We start from the raw sequence: 16,044 nt of genomic DNA, 5'->3' as shown, positions 1-16,044 counted from the left end.
TCGTTTTCCTTCACGTTCTCTGTAGGCAAAATCAACAACAACGAAGCGTGTCGCGAAAAGGAGTTGCACGTGCGTCCCGAGTGCAAAAGTCGCCAGCTCTTTCTCTCTCCTCCTCCCCCCTTTCTCTCTTTCTCTCTTTCTCCTCTGTACTCGGGATACTACTAATAAATTGGATCAGACCGACTCCCGATGAGTTGTACGAGTTGTCTGGATCCGGGCTTTACTTCGGACCGACTCTAATCTAAGATCTTGAGTGGATTTCAGTTTGGGGCACCGGCAAATTTATTTAGCCACCGCGGTCGTCACCCGACTCGCTTCTCTATCTACGTTTTCTTTGCAGCCGCGGCAACAACGACGATCGTTGCTTATCGATACACCGAGAATGGGGAAAAATTTTTTTTGCATTACGGTGTACTTCGCGAGATGACTGTACGCTCCGTGGTTCGTCAACTCGACATTACGCACGAAAGAACTTCTCTTCTATCTTTTAAAATCAAATAGTGTCGTTTAAAAGATTCCACATGCGTGAAAAATATGCCGAGCAAAATTATATTATCGGATCATATGTATTATATAATTGTCGTTTCTTGATTGGAAACGGCGATTCTCCAGGCAATTACGCGACAAACAAACGCAACACCGTTCGTATATTACAACAAATCCGTATCGGGCACGATAATCATGCAGACGGGAGCGCGAGCGGAAACAAAGTTTTAAGTGCATCCGCGAGTCCGCAACGTCGTTAAACGCCCTGATAAAATACCGGCGGTCCGGAAAGCCCGAATCGTTTATTTTCGCGTGCGTGGTTTAGAGCGAAAATCCTCGCGGATCCTCATTGATATTAATCTTGCAAACGTTACGGGAGATCGCGGCGACCGTAGCGTATAATTGCGCGTCCGTGACAGTTATGAAAGTTCAGCGGCAACGGGGCGAAGCATCTCGATGCGCCCCTGTGGATGCAACCATGTGGCTCTGCAACCGTTGATGGCGCAACTCCATCATGCGTCGTTATCCCTATATCTCGCTTTCTCTCTCTTTCTATCGCCGTTATCGTCCTCTGTGTCGAAAGGATGAAAGGGAGAGAGAAAGAGAAAGAGAAAAAGAGCAAGAGAGACATAAAGGGAAGAGGGTAAAAGAGAGGAGGAAGAGGAGACATTGTGCGCGAGCGGAAGAGAGACGGCCGGGGAGAGAGTGGCATGAATTTTTATGAGCTTAGGAAATTAATTTGTGTTTTTCGCTAAGCCGGGGCTTAGCGCCGCGGTAATTAATTGCGCTGATTGCTCTGCATCATTGATGAGCGGTTCCGGCCGCTTCGTAACGTCTGCTCCCACTTCGCGTCTCGTTGTATGCGCGTGTATCCCGACCGATGCCTTTATATCGGCGCTACACTTTTCGATCCTTCGTGTGCGCGCGCGCGCGCGATCACAGTTAACCACGTTTCCCTGAACATTTTTAATTAATATGCCCTGTCTGCTCGCGTAATTGCAACGGCGAGACAAAATACGCGTGCTGGGGTCGTACCAAAATAATACGCAGAAGCAATATAATTACGTATTAATAAATTTCTGTTGAAATGTCAAATCGAATATGAAATGATCATACTATGACCTTTCTGATGAAATATCCGAATTTCTATATTAATATAGTTCCGAACGGCAGAAAGACGTTGAGAAAGATGTTTCGATACGAAGAATTCAATTATTATATACACTTGCTAAATTGAATTCAATTAAATTGAATTAATTTACGTTTACCGTGTACGGCTCTTCTATTATCCAATGGTACAACTTATTTGCATTAATAAGCAATAATGTAAACTATCCCAAATTCCCAGCGAAAAAGCACGGAATTATGTTGATCATTTTATTTTGCAATAACGCTTGCCGTATAAATTTGAAAATTCCGCGAGATTGTCAGTAACTCACAAGTTTCTAGAAGTTACCGAGTTTCGCAAACCCTAGTCAAGCACAGGCAAATATGCGGAGTACCGAACTAAGTTCTCCTGGAACTTCGCAAATTCGAATCTATCAAGAATTAAAAGGCGAAACTTCGTCGAACTCGTCCCTCTGAAGTGAAAATACTTTCTTTATATCGTCGCAACACATATCATTAACATTAATTATAAAAACGTGTTACATAATTAAACTATTAACGCTATATAATTAACGTATTATATAATTGAAATAAAAATTAATTCGAAATATTTTTGATATTTATTAGTACCTATATCGATTTACTATCGCTCGACTCGTGTAGTCATTATCACTTGTTTTATCGACAACTAACTGTGTTTCGGGATCCTCGCGTGGAAAACGAAATTCGCGCAAATTAGCAATTAGGAATTACAGAAGCGATATTCTACAAACGTACGAAATAAACAACTGCTTTGCAGTACTCTCCGGATTTGTTACAGATACTAGTTACTCCGCCTATCACCCAGCACTGCACGGAGTTGGCGAGGATTCCTTCGTGCGGAGGAAGCAGCGCCGAAACAGGACAACTTTCACCCTCCAGCAACTGGAGGAACTCGAGTCCGCCTTCGCGCAGACTCACTATCCGGACGTCTTCACGAGGGAAGATCTGGCCATGAAGATTAATCTCACGGAGGCTAGAGTGCAGGTGAGCATAATAATGATACACGTGGAGATCTCTCTTTTACCGCCGAACTTTTCAATCCAATTGTCCTACAACTGTATCCCATGCAGTCTCGCGATCCTACAACCTGAATTAGATTCTTTTTTCGGATTATGAATATTTTTCAAGTACACAGAAAGCAGCCGGGTGCGTTGCTGAATTATCATTAACATAATTATTTACTTTGTTCACTTTTATTTTCTCAGTTCTCATAAAGTATCTTGCTGCATGTAATGTAATAATGTCTATAATCCGGTAAAAATTATAAAAAAAAGAAGGATCCATTAGAATAAGGGAGACGAATAAATTTATGGCAGAAGCACTGTGCATTATATTTAAAGATATATTAAAACAGGTTACTTGAAAGTATGCTAATCACGTTGTATAATCACGTTTATTCGATAACATGAAAGCACGTGCATTAAAACTTCACAGAATGTTCGCATGCTCGCGTCCCGAGCATTGGCAGCAGCGAGCTTAATCTTTTAATGCGTCTCAGCGCATTGAGATTGGATTCCGCGTTTTAATGCGATGAGAAAATTACGCGCGGCAACCCGGTAATTTTTTGTCCGCCTTCGTAGAGCGCTAAGTAGAGAAATTCCGAGAACATTTTTCGCGCTTTACGTTTTTCACGTAATATTTCCGCGGAACACACAATAGAATGTATATTACCCGCCTACGTATCCATTAGTATCCAAATGATTATATCGCGAAAAATATGCGTAAACCGGATTTCCGCGATTCAAAGCGAAATTTCGACAATTTTTTTTTATCGATTTTTGTCCTTTGCCACTCCCGGGTTTTAAAAATTTGCCATATTTATAATTTATCGTACGAAAAATAACGCGTCGTATATTTTATGCATGATGTTACGCGACGGGAAACACGCGAGATTTAGTCGCAGGATGAAAATATTTTGGGGCTTCAGTAACTGATTGAAAATTAAAAAGAAAATCTGTAAAAGATCGCGATTATGATCGATTGTCTGCGGCTGGTACAGTGTTGCCGCAAAAGCGAGAGCGTATGTGTACAGAGGGGCGAATCGGGCAGGACGGGAGGACGGGGGGGGGGGAACCCTGGACCCCCAAGAGGCGCGCTGACACCCTCGACCTGACGTAATCTTCTGACAGAGTAAGCCGGTAATCTCCGGGATTACTTTGTACTCCTGGCTACGTCCTCACGGCCATATTTACTCACGCCGCTGTAATTCGCGCTGAGAATCCCTGCAGCGTAACAGCGATTCCAGCCTAAAATCCTGTCGGAACATCTGCAGAGGATATCTGATTACCAATGGCGGGCTTTTGATTTCTCGGCAGACGCCAACATGCATCTCCGTTGAGTTTCGGACGATACCTTTTGACAGCTTTTGCAATTTCCAACTCAAATATACCTCGATAATCATAACTCCTGCTGTATTTGTAACTCTATCAATTCGATTTTCTACTATAATTATTTCACGCAACGTTTTTTTTTTTTTTTTTTTTTAATAATTACACATAGCTCGTGTGTTCTGACAAACCCGAAAGATTTGTATCTCGGCGCTTCTCCCTTCCGTCATTAATATCCTGACTCGCGAAGGATCCTCGATCACAAAGTCTAAGAGGCAGCCTGGCGTGCATTGTGCGGATTTACGAAGCCGAGGAGGCTGCAATCTTTACGAGAGAGACGACGGTGTGTACACATGACAATGAAAGAGACAGAAGGGAGGCGGATGAGGAACAGAGGGAGAGAGAGAGGCGGTTGGTCTGACTGTGACGCAATTACGGCGCAGACTCGTTGTTTCATTAGCGAAGACAAAGGGAATCTGGAATAATGGACAAATAGGCGCGTTTACGTAGCGCCCGTCCTCTTCTCCAGGCTCCAATTAGAACCTCCTAGAGGGGCGACGGGCGGGGGAGGGTTGAAGGAGGGTCCATTGTATCGTCGAGGCACGTACCACACGACATCTCGTCACATACGGCGGGCGTGCGTATATCTCCTCGCACACGCAACGTGTGTACGTGTGCGTAACGTTTGCTCGCACACGTACGTGCACGCATGTGCGAGGCGGCAATTACCGGCGTGCGTGAATTAGACGCGCCGCGCCGCGCCGCGTCAAACGCCGCTCGCACCTGCGCTCGTGCGACGCGATCCCTGGACCGGGGATGCTGGGCACCGCCGATTACATTGGCTCTCCTATTTTCGGCGATTGGATTTCGCGAAACTCTTCACTTCTCTTCACGTAGTTATCTACGCTACTTTGGAGTTATAAAATGCAGAACATTTTTACGAACCGCGGATCGAGTGCCTCGAGAAAAGTAGTTTATCAGTATAAATCAGTATGAAAATATTAGTATCTCTATCTGTACGACAGTTTTGACGAAATTATTTGAATCCACGAATTGCGTTCGAGAATTGAGAAACGAGAAGGAAATTTTTGTAAACGTGAATTTATTAAAAAGCGGACATTTTTCGATTTACAAAGCCGTTGAAAAAACAGCTTTCCGTGAATTAATCAGTAGTTATCGTTGTCACCGTTTTAAAAAGCGTATCACAATGATACGTGCGATCGGTAATCCCGCGACAAAGAGCGACACATTCGTTTAACGAGGGTGCGGCCGATTAAAAACATTTTACGCCCATTATCAACGAATTTCAGATTAAATTTGTATTGAAAAAAAAGTGGAGAGGAAATATCGCGCGAGGGTGGAAGAGAAAACGACGGTGATCCCTACGGAACCATGGCTTTTGTTCCCAGCTATTATTCGCCCCTCCTCCCCCGTAACCCTTAGGATATTATTATATCTCCCCGTCTGCCGCCCTATCCTCCATCCTCCCGCGATGCTCGAGGTGGCGGTGAAGAGTCGTGCCCATCGTATTTATTTTATTAAACCATTTTCCGAGCTTCCTCCTGCGAAAGTTCCGCGCTCGAATGTAAGATAATCATTTTCCAGACCCATTACACAGGATAGGATGTGCCAATCCTATTTCAGCTCTTCCTACTAAGGACTTTTTTTGTGAAATCCGTATAGTCTGTTCTTTTCTTAAACATATTTTGCACAATCTTTCCCTTTCAAAATAATTTTCCTCGAAAACCGTGCAGTTGTCTAATAAAATTTACGCTATATTTTTCAACGCAATATCACTTTATATGGCACATCGGATATTTTCTAGGCAACGAATTTTTCGAATCAACTAATTTTTACGTCCTATAAAACATAGCTCTGATTACAAATAACGTTTTACTTACTATAGTTGGCGTATCAGGCACGCCGAATGAGGATTCCGCGCCAGTACCAAAAGTTATCGTACACCCATTGTCGGGACAAAAGTCAGCGGCGGAGAACCGCTGGGTGTAATAAAGTCTATTTCAGCCGGTATTATGTCAAGTTAGCCTCGTTAGCGGAACTCGAGCTTTTTAAAAAACACTCGGCCGCCGTGGTTGCTGTCGGCTCGTTGAACATGCACGACGGAAAGTGCCCCCGGCCTCCCAACGACCCCCTCCCCTCCCCCCACACATTCGCCCAACCAACCTGCCGCACCCTCATGCTTTTCTCTGCCTCAGAATGCCATCTCCCCCGCGCATGCAATTATCCTTGCACATTTGCGGACGTTGCGGAGTGCCGTAGATACGACCGTCCGTCTCATTTTTCTCCATCACCCGTCTGCCTCTCGTCCGTCGTTTCTGTGACTTTCGCGAGACTTAACCCTCTCGTCCGCGCGCGCGGTACAGTCAGATGACTGAGATGTCGAGAATTGAATCAGAGAATTATGCAAACTTCCGCGAAGTTGGCTTTTGAGAAGTTTAACTTCCCTGGATGCACGTATATCGCGATATGATATATTTATTCATATTTAGCGTAACCCTAAAATTGTATTATGGAAAAGACATAAAACATATATTAAAGACACAAAATAAAAGCGCGGGGCAAAAGTTGTTATATTAGGGGGTGAGTGTGTGTGACAGATAATGTAACAGATTTGAATGTATTTCTTCTACATTTATGTATCAATTAACGACGAACTGAATATTAGCAATATATTTTTTGTGTAAAAAGAATTTATCGACTCACTTAAAAAAAGTTAATTCAGTAACTTTACTTATAAAACAGAAACTTCTGCATCAAAGTTACGCTTTCCACTTCCCACTATCGATTCCTTGAAGCTTAAGCATAAGGTTAATCTATTCTAACCGCGGCGATCGTAATTTTCAGGTGTGGTTCCAAAATCGGCGGGCGAAATGGCGTAAGAGTGAACGACTGAAGGAGGAGCAACGCAAACGCGAGGGTGGAAACGGGAGTAGTGGCGGCAGCGGCGGTGGCGGCGGCAGCGGTGGCGGCAGCGGTAACATAGAATCTTCCGCTTTGGCCGCGCCGACGTCCTCGTCGGCGGGCCCGAGTCCCACGGGGAACGATCCGGAGGGCACCACGACGAGCAGCAGCGCTGCCGACACGGAGGACGCCGTGGCGGAGGGGACCGGGGGCGGTGGTGGCGGCGGCGGCTCCAGGAGCCCCAGCACGACTTCCGCCTCGGTCAGTCCCCGGCCCCAGCCAAGTCAGCCGTCCCTGGGTGGCGTCTCGACGCCACCGCCGACCCCCATAAGGGCGCCGCCGCCGCCACCGAGCACCGTGGGGGGCCTCGGACCACCCGCCGAGAGGTGAGCTCTTAGCTTCGTTTGTATTTACGTCTTTAGGAAATATCTTCCTCCTCCTTCCTGAGCTCCTCTCTCTACCTCCCCTCCCCAACCCCTTATAAACTCTCGGACGATTTCAACGAATAAGTGGGTGCAAGCGCCGCTGAACATCGCCGGCCGGATGCTCGATACGCGCCATTAAACCACTCTACGTGACGGCATTGCTGCCCCCGACGCTGCCACCGGTTAAGCCGCTTCTTCTCCCGGCAGCTCCCCCTTCACCTCTCCCGCGCGTCGTCATCATATAGCCACTCGTATAATCGCGATAATCGTCGCCTCGTTAAACTGCAGCTTCCACGGGAGTCAGCGACGGCGGTAGTGGCGGGGGTGGCGAGGCGATACGCGCCGCTTTTCGCTCTGGACTTTTGTCTCGTGAAACTAAATGGTGTCTCGCGTTTACGACTCCGCATGTCAACGGAAAGAAGCGTCCAGACGACGAGCTAAAGAGTTTGCAACGGATAAAAAGGTTAAAGAGCTGGCGACGGTTTTTCGTGGAAATTTCGCGGAAGTTCCGGGAGCAAGCGGATTAAAGTGTTTCAAAATTATTGATTTTTGCAAATGTGCAAATTGCCAGTCACATTAATATATAATTTCGCAGTATGGAAGAGCAATGTCATATATGTTTCTTTCGTCTATGGACTTACATGATTTTACATAAATATTCTATAAATGCCATAGGTAATAATTTACTTATAAATAAATAAATAAAACAATTTTCCATGATAAAACGCATTTTGATATCTCTCTTCTTATGTCCTACGAAAATATTTGTTTGTATAAATATCTATTTATTTTATCAATGTTTGAGATATTATAAAGGAGAGTTCGATGTAAGTGTGTGCACAGAAAATATAGAAAAATATTTGTACCACATAAAATATTTCTACGAGAGACACGTTTCATCGGCCGCGTGCATAAGGGAGCCGGAGCACGAGTCCGAAGAATCGAAAAGGGGCGATTTATCCCGCTCGCGATTCTCTCTTTCCGCGGGGACGGAGCATTCGTTTATAATCCCCGAGACGACGACGGTGGGCTCTCTCTCGCTCTCTCTCTCTCTCTCTGCGGATCGACGTGGAGGCCGGGAACAAAAAATGCCGAAAAACACACGCGTAGCAGACACGCGTAATACTTGCGAGAGGAGGGCACGTTAGATGTCGACAAGAACGACGAAGAGCGTAGGCGGGAGGGTTCAAGGGGGGGACGGTGAGACTGGTACCGGGGTCGAGGGAAAAGGTAAAGAAGAAACGGCAGGAAGATACTCCTTCGTCGTCCCCGCAGTTGTAATTTATTTAAAACCGCTCGCCGTAAATATATCCCCATCATTTATTCAGAGGAACGGCGAAGCTCCTGCCGGGGGTCGCGGGCGAAGGGGGCGGAGGACGGGGGAGAGGAGGGTGTAAGCTCTGCGTTCCTTCTTACCTTAGTTCTACCTAGCTACTTTAAGAGCGACTGACTTCGTGCTACTGTATAGGGGCGGATCCGCGTCGCAAAGACGTTGTCTCGTCGCCAGATCGCTCTTTTGTCTCGCGATTCTCTTAGGCGGTTGCGTAAGAATTGATTACGCGTTACTCTTGTTAGCCCGGTGCGAAGCAGGTACTTTGTTTCAGAAATTGCACCTGTATTCGACTGATAAAACGCAACCCTTCCGAATCGAAAGATCGACTCAGCTAAGATGGTCATAATACGAATGCAAAAGAGTTCGCCACCCTATCGATTAAAATTTGTATTTTAAAAACTAGTTAATGGCAATGTGTGTAAACGATATCACGATAATACATTCGTCTCGGAATCGTGCCCTATCACTTTTATTACTCGCTTTAACTCCACGCTATATTCGCTACCGGCGGAGCTGAAAGCGTTTAATGTTATTGAATTTTAAATAAAGATTTTAATGGAGTCTTATTACGCGGGAAACGCGACCTCGTCTAGGTAATATCGTAGTTATCGACGTCGTTACTTATCTAGAAGCGATTATAGGATACAAAAACTAGATAAGTAAAATGGAGCATATAAATATTAAATAAAATAACTAAAGTGATCACACGTGTTCGACTGAATAACGGGCTCGATAATGAAAATTCGTGGAAATAAAAAAGGTAGATGAAAAGATACGAGAAAATAGAAAAAAATATTTTAAATTATCGAAACTTTGATGTTTTTCACTTAGAAAAATGTAAGAATTTAAATTTGCATTTAATATGTAGCTCATATATATACAATTTGTTTTTATAGCCGAATAATATCACAGTCGTAATTGATAAAGTCCATATTTGATTTTATAAATAGAGAATATAGTAAAATTAATGCAAAATTGATTGTCTAAAAATCTCATTCTTAAGTTATTATTGTTTTCTCTTAAAAATGATCATTTAACGTTTCTTCTTTTTCTCTCGCAATAATTTTTTTTCGTCCCAAAGGGGCGCGCGGATGCTAATCTTACGTCGTTTCTGCGAGAGGTAATCTGCGTTTCAACCGTCATCCCTCGTACACCGTAACTCGACACCGTAACTCAGTGCCGAGGCAAACGCGTCGATAAGATAGGAGGATATACTAAGTCGTGCTTCGTCCATCACGTCAGCGCGCGGCACCGGTGTGCACGTATGCACTTGCATGTGTGTGCGCGCGCGCGCGCGGCAAGTAAACGAGCGCACGTAAGCAAGGCGCACGGTAGACTACGCGGCTAATTGCCGCTAATTATCGCGCTTACCGCGGTTCGGCTCTTCCTCTCGCCGCCGCCGTCGCCGTCGCCGTCGCCCCCGCGCGCGTCGCGGTTTACCACCCCTTTCCCTTCCCCTTTCCCTCTTCCCCGATTCAACCCCACCCCCCAGGCAACCACCTGAAATCCGTTACTCTGGCCTGCCGACGAACTGCGTCTTTCCTACCCCCGTCGCCCCGCACCCCACTAACGACCTAAATGCCGTGGGCTGCCTGCCCTAACTCCCGCCCGCCCCCACGCGTCCTCCGCCATCCTCTCCTCCTCCTTCCCTCCCCCCCTCTCCCTGATCTCGGCTCCGACTCGAGTACCGACTCGAGCTCGTTACATTAATTAAACAATATTTGCGATTAATATTTGAGATAATCATCAGCGCCTCAAAGCAGCCTCCGCTCCTCTCGGAGGATGCGGAACATCGCGCGTGCTAATCGGATTAGCGCTTGTGAGGCTGCGGCTCCTTCTCTCTTTCTCTCTCTCTCTCTCTCTCTCTCTCTCTCCCTACTCCATCCGTTCTCGGTTTCCGTCTTTCTCTCGCACTTCATTCGCGTCTGCCTGTCTGTCTCTTGCTTTCGCTACGCTGATACGCCGGTAGTTGGAATCGCGCGAAATTGCGACGTCCTTTTGGCGATAATCGCACCGCTTGAAATAGCGTTAATTCGCGGACGAGTTAAGGATCGTTTCCGGCGTGACGATTGAGATGTTTCTGTGCCTACGTGTATCAGTGCGCGTCAATTGTGCTATTATCATTAGTTTAAGAAATTGCGAAATAAGAAAGATGGAATATACTTTTATCACTTCGAAACCAAAAGTTTATCGTATTTTTAAAATATCAGTCGAGGACGAGATCGCTTTGTTCTATCTTAAAAATAAAATTAAGCTCTTACATCGAAATGTTTAATCAAACTCCATTACATTTTTGCATTAAATTCCCCATTGAAGTATATGACTTTCGACAATAAAACGAGAACATTTCAATGTGGTGGAAAATTATTCCTATCCTTGCCAGGTTTAAAAATTCACCCAGTCAGCGATTCTAATATTAAACACGAGAGAAGCGCATTCGACTCGAAACCATTTTTAAATTTAAAAATTAAATTTGTACTTTGTCGTATGTTTCGTATTACGTGTTCTTAACGCTACCTTTATGTCCTTTTATGTTTCTATGTTCCATTTATATTCATTTTTCCCTCTCGTCGAACTTTCAGTACCACGGGGATAGGCGCGGGCTTCAGGCCGGTGGAACCGCCGACGTCCATCTTCTTCTCGCCTCATCTGGCCGCCCAGTTCTCGCCACCGCTCTTCGGTAACAAAATCGTCAGCAGCGCGTCGACATCGCTGACCTCGACGACGCCATCGTTGTGGACCACCAGCGACCAGCATCGGCCGGGCAGCCTTCAGGAAATGTTGTCTTGGTCGCCGACCGGCTGGCCCGGTTCAATTTGCGGCTGTTGCAAACCCGGCGCCGCCGGCACCGGCGCCACCGATCTCCATCGAAGTAACAGTCTGGCCGAGCTCCGGAGGAAAGCTCAGGAACACTCGACCGCCTCGGCTCTCCTCGGCGGCCTCGCCGGCTTCCCCGGAGGGTTACCCCTGCCTCTGCACTTGCCGCTGCTGCCGCCCCTGTTGGGCCTCTCCAGGCGGCCGGAACATCACCACCATCATCACCTGCCTAGCGTGCATCAAATACAACCCACCACCAAGGAAGATCCCTAGGATCGCTTCCACGAATGCCGGAATCGTCTCGTAGACGCGAGATATAAGTTGCAAAAGGATATTCCACGCGTATCGGACGGTTGCAAAGTCGAAGCTAGACAGCGATATAGCAATCTCGGTGAGTTCGGATCTCGATGCTATGTAGAAGCTGAAGAATGTTGTATAGGATGTTATAAATATATATATAGAATGTTATATGTTTCTGTGTTTTTTCATATACGGAGAATTATTTTTCTAACTTATTCTTTGAAGTAAATACTACCGGGAGAAGTAGTCCTTTCAAAATTAGGTTTAACGAAATTTAGTCCTTCTAAGTTGTTGATTTCATTGAGTTAATAATGATTTAAATTCTTCGAGAGTACAGCGTCGAAAATTGAACTCATCGATGTTACACCGCCAATCTTTGTAAGTGCTTTCCTTATTATAATTGCATTTTAATCTTCTCGTATTTTTTTAAACGGAAAAAAAGTCTTTTCTGAGTTTCGACGTTGTGATAGTTCAGGCGAGTTTAAGGGTCCCAATTCCGGAAGACGACAAAGAATTAACGAACCACAATGCTACGAGGTGATAACTTTGGCTCGGTAAGGCTGCTCGTGCAAACACTGCAAACTGTATTCATATTGTCTTCGATTGCGACTTGTTAAAATAAACATGGCGCAAATTCTGTTAAGAACTTGCGCAATCCTGATGAAAACTTATTTTAGCTCATACAACGCGTTGATTTTTAGAAGAAATTTTTTATTTGCAACAAATTTGACAAACAACTTTATTTTTAGTTATATACAAAACGGGATCGATTTTGCAAAGTTTTCTATAAAGTGCCGTTTAATTTGCGCTTCTCTCTCTTTAAAAGTTACCAATTGATTATTTGTGATTACTCCCGATGTTTATCGGCTCTCTATCGTTTTTGGATTTTAATAAAAATGGAAAACAAACAAGATACCATTAATACTCATTGCATATGCAATAAACCGTTGAATAATGCAGCACTATCAATTTGCAGATTACTTTGTTATATCCGCGAGCGATGTAAATAGGCGGGGTGCATTACAATAATCTTCCGTAGTATTCTCAGACACATAAACCTTTTTCTCACATATGTAATCAGCAATAGCGTCTAAAATCTCCATATTATGCAGAAACTTATATTTTATTTATTGCCTTAACTTGCGACCCAGACATAGTTTGTATCGCCACTATTTACTATCTACAACGTATGAAAATCGTTGAGTTCCAGATGTATCGTAACAAGTTTGGCGAATCCGTTAATCATAGCGAGAAGCATTTAAGAAAAATTCTGCGAGAGGAGGGAGCCAGATTTCTGACTGACTTTCTGAATTTGAAATGGCTAATACGCGTCGCGATACGTTTGTATTGTATATACATAATGAGAACAAATGCGCGCGCGCGCGCGCGCGGCGAGAACGGGGACGAGTACGACCTGTGCGGAGACTGTGTAGCAAAGTGTTTACGGATGGTTTCGTTTCTTTCGACGCGAGTAAGAAGACGCGACGGACCAACACGTGCCTGATGCGCTGTATATTCAATTGCTCGACATACTCGACCAGTCGATTCGTTCAAGCCACGCGGACAGCCTCGAGTGTGCATTCATCGTAAAATTCCTACGTGCGGGAGTTGAAACCGATGTAATCTCGGTTCAGATTTCGATACTGCTCTGTCAGAAAAAGAGAAAACGTCTTGGATATCCCTTGAATTTAATTAATCTCACGGAGATTATGTGGGTTTTAATCCCCGGCTATAGGTAAAGCGAAGAAACTCGTTTCGAGTTGGCTACTACTCTTATATGCCTTACAAAAAAAAAAAAATTCGTCGATCGCCCGGCAATATTAACCGATTTCAGATCTTTGCTACGTTTGCGAGTATCGTAATTCATCAAATAAAATCCGTCGTTTTGGCGCAAGGATCAAGGAACGAGCAGAAAAGAAGGCGGAATGACCACGGAACGGATTTGGTTTGATAATTACGCGATAAATTCGACGAGATAACGATAATTCCATTTATGTCGTAATCCCACTGGATTTTCGCGAAGCGAAAGGAAAGCGTAGAAGCGAAACGGACGTAGTTGTTTGTAGAGACCTGTATATTACCTCCCGATAAATAGCCAGTGCTAATCAAAGATAGTCTAATGAGAAGTATAGTATAAGGTAGCGATTAACTGTGTAGAACTGTGGTAGCGATATATCGAATAAACTTGTTCTCTCATGTGATGAATCCTGATGTATATAAATCATTCGTTCGCATAATTATTTTAGCCGTCTCCCCCCATATACGTGGGCTCCCGTAAGGGTATCCGAACTCAGTTATCCCGGCATCTCGCTCCATCCGTCCGATTTTCCGTCCCGAAAATTCCGATTCCGTAACTTATTTTGCCGCTGTAGCACGTTACCGCAAGATTGCATATCGCGGATATCGCTCCGCGATTCGATCTCGGCGCAATAAGGACCCCATCCTCGCGTCCGCCAATGGCATCGGAGCATCAAGAAGCGCTCTCCTTCGATCCCGTATAGACAAATAATTGTGCCATAACTGAGAACAGCCGAGGACCGACCCGCCGAGTAGAAACCAAGTAAAAACACAGGAGGTGGAAGAAATAATGCAACGGCGCGAGAGAAGAAGAGAGAGAGAGAAGACGCGGCCCTCGCGGAAGTGGAAGCGAATCGCGGTAGAAGGGCGAAAGAAGGTAAAGGGGCGCGAGTCAGCGAAGGTAGCGGCAAGGGGCGAGGGGAGAACGGCGGGGGCGGGGGGGAGGGTGTTGGCAATCAATGCTCCTCATAAGAAAAGCTCGCCCTCTCTTATGGGATCAACCCTCCTCGAGGGTACATGCCGAGTCTTCTCGCGGAGTAAAAAGAAAGGAGAGAAAGCACGCGAAGGGGTATAGGAGAAGGTAGCGGTGGAGGAAGGAGATGAGAGAGGATGGCGGTGGCGCGGGAGGGCGAGACGGAGAAGCGAGCGAGGGGGTTGTTCCCGGCTCGACCAACCAGCGGCAAGACGCCATTGATCGGCACGTGGCTCCCGGTTGGTGCAACGAATTCCGCCGGGGGTGGAAGGGAGGGCAGCTCTTCTGCTTCCGCGGCGGCGGCGACGGAGGTGGTGGTGGCGATGGCGAAGGAGACGGGGATGGTGGATATAGAGAGAGGAAAGGCAGCAGCCGCCCCGCTGGAAGACGGAAGAGCGGCCCGCGGGGGAAGGGGGGAGGGGGCGCGCAAGAGGGTGGCGGACGCGCGTGTTCTGCACACTCCGTTACACTTACTGGTAAACCGTATTAATCAACGACATCATGGTTTATCCCCCATTCCTCTCCGCCTCCGCGCATCTACCTTCCTTAACCTCCTCTCCCTTCTCCGCCTCCGCACCGTCTCTTGCTCTTAGCTCCTTCCTCACTTCCTCCTCCCCTCCTTATCCCCCTTCACTACCACTTCCGCGGACTCCATCGCGATCTATAGCCAACGCGCACCGACATAGTCTTACAGCACCCTTGCCCAGTGGTGGCGCGAGATAGAAAGACGAGACAGAGAAAGCGGCGGGTGAGGAAGGTCAGGAGGACAGGGGAGGGTGAATCAAGGCGCCGGGCCACTTTGGGAGAGGCGATCGACGCTTAACGATGTCTCTCGATACCCATTACGCGGCTAGCCGGGATTCAACGAGCCGGTACCGTCGCTCTCGCGTCATTGTGCGCGGAGAGAGCGGACTGGCGTTTCGCAGAAAAATCCGATTGATCCCTCCCCCCCCACCCCTCGTACCCTATCCCGATACGTTTCTTCCTCGTAACTCGCCGGAACGGGATGGGCGGATTTTGCGGATACTCCGTCTTTCCTTCTCCCCGCGCTACCGCTTAGTGGTCCTTTTACAATTCAGACAACGCGCGCGGAGTATCTCTTTTACGGCGAACACGATCTTCGCGGCCATGCGAATAAAATAGCTGTTGACGCGAAAGACGGTTCCTGCGAAGATTCGTTGTGATATTTTATCGAGGAAGGAAAGCGAATAAAATTGAATCCCTACGCGTGCGGGAACTGATTGATCGAACGATATGTTCGAAAAATATTTGACAAAAAAAAATGATAGATTCTAATATGGAAAAGAAGAGACGTCCCCTTTTCATTTTATTTAAATATCGGAATCAGCATGGAATAGTTAATTAGGACGACCGCAAATAAGATTCTATTACTTCGCGCAATCTTGAAATTGAGTTCACAGTCTTCGATATGAAATGAAGACTATGCAGTTAAGCACACAGTACAACAGATTAAGATTATTCTTTTTTTTTCTCTTTATAATCGGTATCTCTGAT

At 46.0% G+C, this 16,044-nt stretch overlaps 1 protein-coding gene across 2 annotated transcripts in view; it reads left to right on the top strand.

Moving 5' to 3' along the window:
* Positions 1-13,964, top strand: part of Drgx (Dorsal root ganglia homeobox) — a 37,926-nt gene extending 23,962 nt beyond the window's left edge. Inside the window, exons 3-5 of one of the 2 annotated variants that reach the window (XM_071711558.1) lie at positions 2,414-2,619; positions 6,828-7,270; positions 11,225-13,964. In XM_071711558.1, coding sequence (XP_071567659.1) covers positions 2,414-2,619; positions 6,828-7,270; positions 11,225-11,732 — 1,157 coding nt within the window. In that variant the 3' untranslated portion in view covers positions 11,733-13,964. Of the gene's footprint in view, positions 1-2,392; positions 2,620-6,827; positions 7,271-11,224 lie in introns of both variants that reach the window. The other variant, XM_071711547.1, reaches the window with a different exon arrangement.
* Positions 13,965-16,044: the final 2,080 nt, after the last annotated feature.

Source organism: Temnothorax nylanderi, unplaced genomic scaffold (genome assembly GCF_030848795.1).
Source record: "Temnothorax nylanderi isolate EJ_2023f unplaced genomic scaffold, tnyl_v1.0 TNYL_tig0005_pilon, whole genome shotgun sequence".
Classification (NCBI taxonomy): domain Eukaryota; kingdom Metazoa; phylum Arthropoda; class Insecta; order Hymenoptera; family Formicidae; genus Temnothorax; species Temnothorax nylanderi.
Note: the sequence above shows the minus strand (reverse complement) of the source record. Positions and strands in the feature narration are given on the sequence as shown.